The 8502-nt window shown below is 36.5% G+C and overlaps 1 protein-coding gene across 3 annotated transcripts in view; it reads right to left on the bottom strand.

Moving 5' to 3' along the window:
• Positions 1-1919: 1919 nt before the first annotated feature.
• MLLT3 (MLLT3 super elongation complex subunit) overlaps positions 1920-8502 on the bottom strand; it is a 344116-nt gene continuing 337533 nt past the window's right edge. For all 3 annotated transcript variants that reach the window (XM_063914163.1, XM_063914164.1, XM_063914165.1), the window contains exon 12: positions 1920-6124. In XM_063914163.1, the coding sequence (XP_063770233.1) occupies positions 5993-6124 (132 nt within the window). In that variant the 3' untranslated portion in view covers positions 1920-5992. The remainder of the gene's footprint in view (positions 6125-8502) is intronic.

Genomic DNA, 8502 nt, shown 5'->3' with positions numbered 1-8502 from the left:
TGATTTATATGAAACCTGTGTGCACCCTTCCATTGAATATATTACAAAGAAAAAAATAATATTAAAGTGAATGTAACGGGAACACATTAAAAAAAAGGTTGGCACTTCCTTCCCATTGGTGTTGGTTTATGCCTTAGGAGACTCGGACGCTCATACTTGTATTTCAAAAGCACGGTATTTTCCACTGCCTCCTCCTACCCCCATCACCCTTCCCCCCTGGGAGCCCGCACAGGTCATGCTGTAGACAGGGAGGGAGTTCAGGTCATGTGCAATACACAAACGCCGACGATCTACAGTACTGTGTTGCTCAGTTAGTTGCGTCAGAATATACTAATTTATACTCAGTACCGCTGTGCATTTGTATTTAGCGTAAAGAATCGCTCCTGCAGATTTACTGATTTATGTGAAACCTATGTGCACCCTTCCATTAAATGTATTACAAAGAAAAAATAATAATATTAAAGTGAATGTCACGGGAACACATAAAAAAAAAAAAGTTGACACTTTAGGACTCGAACCTGGGACTCTCAGCGTGGGAGGTGGGAGCCTTCATCGTTAGCCCACGATGCTTCATGAGAGATTCACAAGTTCATGTGTAAAAGTACTGCAAAGAGCGACCCCTACCCATTGGTGTTGGTTTATGCCTTAGGGGACTTGAACGCTAATACATGTATTTCAAAAGCACTGTGTTTATGCACTGTACATACTTCCTTTCACACATTAGTTGCGTCTGCATACACAAGTGTTTTAACATGTTCGTTTGTGTCTGCATAAACTATTTATTTTTTAACTCTCTCCGTCTGACCATTGGTTACCATCTATTAACATTACAGTCGTCACTGACCATTTGCCAGAGCTGTAGATCAATCCACCACTATACGATCTAAAGTACTGGATTAGTGGAGCATTAGCCACCCAGTGGTGTTGATGTGTAATGCATGCTGAGTATCTAGTATCGCCTCAACGCGCCTGTCCATGATTAAACTCAGCAAGCTAAGCTATCGCCTAATCGTGACTAAACCTCCGTCTAGGCGCAGAAAGAGTCAAGATAATGCAGGACCCATATGTACTTCTGCTTGTTTCTAGTTATCAAATAGATTTGTGGGTATAATGACTATGCCATATATTAGAGCTGCACGTCATGAAAATATTTAGGTATTATTTATGTGGCGTTTAATGTGCTTTTTATGGACAAATCTAAAATATCGAAAAAGTCTTTGTTGTCTATTTTACCCAGCTCTATATCATAGAAAGATTCTAATGCCCATTATCATTGGCAGCAAGAACTGTTACCATCCACCAATGGTTATATGGCGATTCTCCATCAGTAACAAAACACACAATACAGACAGGTCATACAGTATTTAAGTTATTGGACAATAGTTTCTATTGTGACAGACACTTTCAAGTCTCTTAAATGAGCTCTTGATGCCAACAGTCATTGGCATTTGCCCATGGTATGGTTGATGGTCTTCATCACATCAATAACTCCTTTCACTATTGTCTCTGAATCTTCATTTTTGTAATTGTCCTACTGTACCTTATATAACTATACTCTTGTTCCATTGCTTGCAACAGCATGTATTCACTGTTTTGCACCTAACCTCTAAGGTTCAGACCTCATGTTCATGTGCATTCTCTCCACGATGGTTTCCACGTAGAGCATGTTGTGACTGTGATGCTTGTGTGATGTGGAGGTTGGTTAAGTGGGCTAATTTTTTTTTTTTTTGGGGGGGGGGGGGGAGGAGGGAAGGGGTTAAATTTGAAATAAAACAAAGTTTAATAGAAATAATCTAAAGGTGTACAACTCCTGTAAGTGTCCTTCTATGGCCAAATGAAATGTGGAGGAATATTAGCCCAAAACTATGATCACATAATTTGTTACACAGACCACAGAGTTAAAAACAAAACAAAACGTATTTACGGACCAAACAATACATACGCATTGGTTTAATAAATGATAGAAAATTTACCATGTAGATTGTTCACCAATTCTTTAAAATGCTAGATTGTGTCAATAATTCTATACACTTCAACATAAAAGCAAAACAGGAAAACAATAACACACATGCGTAATTTTAAAGTTTTACACTTTCCTTGATATAAATTGCACATTGAGAGGTGGATTATACAACAAAATGCTTCAAGTATGCTTCATGCCAATCATCCTATAGAGTCATAACATTACTGGAAAGTACAGTACACTTGTACATTGGGAAGTGACTACATTTCTCCCATGGTGAAACATACACGTACAAGAAAATACAAAACAAAAATATCTCTTTGGGCTGAACATAATGCAGATCAACTTGTTGGAATACATGGGGGGGGGAAAAAAGTCAACCCACACTACTTACACTGTAAGTAAATAAAAAAATAAAAAAACCTGTGAAAATGTGGCACAAATCTATTTGGATCTAATGGAATGATATAACTGAATGCAGGGTTATTCCACACAAAATCAACACAAGTTTCAAACTAACCATTTCAGATTGTTATGAAATTGTGTATTATAAATGCTGCCATAGGGGTAACGAAACCCTCCAACTCTTAGGCTGATATGTACAATGGTTTTGAAGTTATATGCCTTTAAAGTTGCAATTGTTTCACAAAACACTTGCTATTAAAAATTTTCATTTAATCTGCAGCTCACCTAATTGAGCTAGAGAGTTGGACAAGGTCTCATGTAATCCTCTTTATATGGGCTTTCATATGAAATCTAACAAATCAGTATGTTTCCATAGAAATAAAAAAAAAAAAACACCTAAATTTTGATTTTCTCAAAAAGCCAATTTTTCAACTGTTAGTAAAAGACTGATCATTTTCAGATTGTAATGAAACTTGGTGTAATAAATGCTGCCATGGATGTAAATATTACCCCCAAATCTTAGACTAAGTACACTGCTTCTGAAGTTATACTGTATGCTTTTAAAGCTGCCATTTTTTTCATGAACAATTTGCTATTAACATACAATTGAAGTATCTCTCCACTTAAGTTTGTGCTCCTGCACAGAAGTGTGAGCAGCGCTGTCTTTAGAATCTCACACCCAAACATACCTGAAGAAGAAAGTGCATTCCTTTAATGTAGTGAACTGGAAAAAATACTGTTTTGTTGATTTTTAAATATAAGTTTAATTAATCACTCAAAAATGAAAGCTCTTATAGCAAGTGATTCCATCATGATCCCAAATTAAAACTTAATTATTAACAACAGTATGAACAAATTTTTTAGATTTTTTTCTAAAAATGTAAAAATTATCTTTTTGAGAAAATAAAAAATTAGAAATTTTGAGTTTTTTTATGGAAACATACTGATGGGGTATATTTCATATAAAAGCCCATACAAAGAGGTTTAAAATGAGACCTTGCCAAACTCTCTTGCTCAATTCGGTGAGTTGCAAGTGCAATTAAAAACAATGTTAAAAGCAAATTGTTCATAAACAAAATGGCAGCTTTAAAAGCTTACAGTATATCTTCAGAAGCAGTGTGCATTTTAGCATAAGATATGGGGGTTTTCTATACACCCATGGTAGCATTTACTACACCAAATTTCATTACAATCATGGTCAGTTTGAGATCTGTGTTGATTTGGTGTGGAATAACCCAGACAGGAAATACAATTGTAGACAAAAGTGTCACTTTTCTGAAAGGCTGTTATGGCATTATGATGTCTACATGAGCATACAGTTCTAGTCAGGCCATGAAGATATGACTATCAATAGTATATCTAATCAGTGTTGCCTTATTAAAATTGTTGTCATGGCAAGAAGTCTATGAAGGATCCTTCGGATGGACAGAGAAGGAAACATTTATGGAAACTGGTTCAGACAGAGAAAAAAAGCTAGCATTTTAATTTAATTCTCCAAGTGAACCCGACCCACCACCTGTTATAATTTCCCCACAAAGCAGATTGGGTGTGCTTCGAGAAGGAATGTCATCACTATAATAAATGGAAATCATTGGCAGAAAGACATCATTTTGATAAATGCTATTTTAAAAAAAATCTATAAACAAAGGTTAGGAAAGTGTCAAAATGTGAAGTGTTGATAACTTAACTGAGAAGTTATTGAACAATTGTTTTTAAATCTGACTGCAGTCCATGATTTGAGAACCCCCGCTATAAGCAACATGGTGAGCACAGCACTAGAACATACACATTAATAGGAAGACTCTGAATAAATACCCAGTTGTTACCTCAAAACACAGCAGTCCTGTTTCACACCATGCTAGGAAATACAGATTGCAGGAGGTCCAATTGCCACTCACAGGCCAGCAGCTAAGCTATCATTACATTAAAACCTCTGTTAACCAAATAAATTATCAGAAAAGATTCCATCATTGCTCAAACTGTTTATGCAGACATGAGGTGCATTTATGAAACGGTTTCACAATTACTGTGCAGAAAACCAAGTGTTGCCTATAGCAATTTATCAGTTTCTGTCATTTATATAGTATTCTTCGGGAGTCAAACGCAAACATTTATTTGGTTGATTTGAAGTTACAGAACATTTTCTTTTCTATCCTCTGCAACAGTTTTCAGAAACATTCTCCCATTACTTTATTGTGTTACTACACATCATAAGAACACAATTTTATGTATATTTTAATCTGAATAAATAAATCAGAACAAATAATCAGTCAGACGTGTGTGTGTTTTCACAAGATAATAAACAAATGTACAATAAACTAATTCATTCATAACTATGGTAAAAGAATAAAGAACGTTAAGTGTGGTTCACGAAAAGTACATAAGACCATGGCATCTCATTTTCTGTGCATTTTATATGTAAACAATACAATGGAATTTTGACACTACTCCAAAAGAATAGAAAAACATTTGATCCCAAGAGATTGCGATGATTTTTTTTTTTTTTAAAGAAAAGTGAATTTAATTTCTGAATAATAATTAAAAAAAATATTAAACAGACAATGAACATATAAAACTGATATCAAAAACCTAAATATTGAATGCCATTTTGTCCATGGTAGAAATAATTAACACAACTGTCAGCCAAAGACAGTGAAACTTGTAATAAATAGTCCCAAATTAAGAAATTTGTACATCTTATCTTTAGATAATAATGGAGGAATGATGTCCTTTTCAACAAGGAATCTCCAGATTGCCCCTATATACAGAGTGTATATATATATATATATATATATATATATATATATATATATATAATGTTAGAAAGCGGACATTGAAAAAGACACAAGAACATTATTGGGTAGAAAAAACATTACTAGGATTCACATCAGCTCAACACCTATTCTTGTAAAAGCACATCCTACTATTTCACCGAGTCAGGTTATGAGTCCCATAATGCAACTGTGGAAGATCCTTCCGATGACTATGATGTCATTGAAATGAACAAGCCTGGCACAGAAACTGAGCTTGGCCCAGATCTGGAATCTTTCTAATTGGGTCTACTTTTCTTTCGAAAATATCAGTGTAAACAGCAACAGAGTATATGCTGTGTGAGCAGAGAAATGTTCTGGTCATTCATGACAGCAGTCCAGTCCAAATTTTTTTTATTTTGAGATGGGTGTAATGGTCCTACTAGCATCTGGTAGTGTCATTCCCACACTGATGTTTGGAACTTAGATATGCGATAATAAATAGATCAGTCACGTAGTAAGGCAGTGTGTGTATGCTCAACATGTGTGTGACACATGATATTGAACACATTAGTTAATGAAACAAGAAATGCTGTGTTTGTCTTTTTTTTCAAGGCTTTCCAGGTTTAATCTCCAAAAAACATACAATTAATACGAAGGATGATCCTTCTTCAAATGTGGTTCATGGTATACCACTTTGGGCATAAGAAACAACTGTTGAGAAGAAAACCATCCAAAGAAACTTTTCCTTTCCTTTGCTGCGCCTTAAAGGGCCCAGATCTGGTTATTTTATCCTGAACGTTTATAAACTGTTCAGTTGTTGTATAGACCCAGGTCTTTAAATATCCACACAATGTAGATCCACATTGTACCCTCAGGATGCTCCGGAAGTCTCCAGGTAACTCTGTAATTTGCGGACGGTGGTTTTGTCAAGGGAACAAAGGTCAAAGTCAAATGTTGTGTTTGTGATATGGAAGTGTCCAGTTTCTTCTATAAGGTTCACGATCTGCAATATATCATAAGGGGGAAGAAATATTTGTGAAACTGCATGGATAATAGAAGGATGTCTTTTTCTACATATCCATCAATGGTTAAATATTTTATATCTACTACAACTTGATTGCTATCTCTGCCTATTAACATGCAAATGGAATCATTCTGTTTGAAGTGCTACAAAGTAGTTTCTACGAATTGTGCCTAATATAGACCAAGCCTACCACTACCATGTAGCACTGTAATGTAATTTTTAATAAAACATTTTATGTTTGTTGAATTAGACCTAAAATTGTATATGGTACGAAACCTACAGACAGTGAAAGATAGCATAAAATGTTGCCTCAAAATAAAATATAGAAAAAAAAATCTAGACTACATATATAGTATACACACACATTTTATGGATCGCTTAAATAGACTTGTACACACAGAAACATATATTAAACTCAAAAATAAATCTATTATAAATCTATTTAAATAAACCATCTATTTATTAAACATGTGTTACATTCCCTCAGAAGACTTTCACATCCCAACATAGGTAAAGATAAAATACTCTGTAATACAAATGCATTGGTTTATTAAATGTGAATAATATACCATACCACAGATAAAGTAACCAGTCATTGGGGGAATTCAATCACCTGCGGTAAATTACCGTGGATGAAAAAGGGAGGTAACCTCGGACTTTAATGTCCTGGCTATTCAACTGCACTCCCATTTTCACCCAAAACCCTGTTTAAATTTAAGTGTTAACAGGCGATAACACACCGAATCCGTGAAAAGTTCACAGATTCGTGCATTAACAGGGTCGAGGCACCCGTTATGAGGATTTTTTTCCACCTCTGTTCAGAGGCGTAAAATAATCCCTGTTAAGTGTAGCCTCCCCTGGGGTCAATTAGCCTCCTGTAAATTACCACGGTTGATTGAATTCCCCCCATAAAATGTGTTATTTAGCTGTTGCTCCATTTCAACTTTACACAAAGAGCTTAGAATGCTTTTGCAGTGCTTAAAACTCTGCATCATTATACATTTTATCAATACAACAGTCCTTTTACAGTGTCTTGAGGTTTGCGTAAACGTTTTATTTGTGATTTTATGTATTATGGATTATATGTTTTCATATTAAAAAATTCAATCATTATAATATACCTGCCTTTTTTCGCTCACTCTTGTTTTCATTATTTCATTACGGAGTTTTTTTTTAAGAGAGCAGCATTAGTCTTGGTTCCAAAATGTTGAGATTGCTTTAGGAGCCTGTCTCCATTCCATTTTTCTACTTTTATCAGTACAATCTGCTTACCCTTAAGTAGGGCCTACAGGTAGTACAGTGTGTTCAAAAAGTCTCTCCACGTCCACAGTGAGTGATGTCTCTGGCTGCAGAGCTCCTCTGCAGTTGTTGAAGGACAGAGAGGGACAACACTTATTATAGACACGTTTGTAACAAATTCTCTTTAATTTCATGTAAATAAAGTGTTTAATGATGTGATCATCTTCAGGTCCGAACACACGGCACAATTTGTCACTGAACGACACATCGTGCCCAGCGGGGGGCCGGCATCGACACGTGCATACACACTTGGTGATGACAGCACCGAATGGCGTTAGGGGGGGGAAAGGGGGGGGAAAGGGGGGGGGGGGAGTTGGAGTGGGGGCCATGCTGCATCGCTAACGACAGCCCCACATCTTCTTGCATGTTCAAAAGATCTAGGGCTGTCGTTAGCGACCCGCAGGTGCGTGCATCGCCATCGGTATCGGGCATACACATGGAACGATGTGTTGTTCCAAATGATCGTGAACGCCCCCACATCATGGCTATAATTGTTCCGTGTGTACCCACCTTTTCTTTGCGCTTAATCTCTGCAGGGAGACTTGCTTAGCACAGTCACTGAGGGGGACCTCTTGAACTCCCTGTATCAGACATCCTGGTTATGTCAGCATGCCTGTTACATTGCTTTGGATCTATTCTATGTCATCTGTAAGATGGCTTTTTAATGACTCAATGCATGCTAGGACTGCAGGTGAAGCTATTACACACATTTCCCTTCTGTTATGATAGAAATGCTTTGCTGGAGTATGGAGGGGATCATTTCCAATAGCTTTGTAATTATTTGTATTTAATAGGATTTTTAGGAGAATGATTCCTGCACCAAGAATGCACTTCATGAAATAATAGAGCCACCTGAGCCTTCAGTAAGAGAATTAAGAGCTTCACACTGTAGGTTACCTTGAACATACAGTACACATACTTCTCAGTGACTTAAGGCCCCCATACATCAGGCTGAGTGATCCCCCCGACCAGTGGCTATCACTGATCAGTGAATGCTGGGGGATTGGGGAAATTAAACATGTTAAATAATGCCCAGTTCCCCGATCCCGACTTTTAAA

The sequence above is a fragment of the Pseudophryne corroboree genome, chromosome 1, assembly GCF_028390025.1.
Source record: "Pseudophryne corroboree isolate aPseCor3 chromosome 1, aPseCor3.hap2, whole genome shotgun sequence".
NCBI lineage: Eukaryota > Metazoa > Chordata > Amphibia > Anura > Myobatrachidae > Pseudophryne > Pseudophryne corroboree.
Note: the sequence above shows the minus strand (reverse complement) of the source record. Positions and strands in the feature narration are given on the sequence as shown.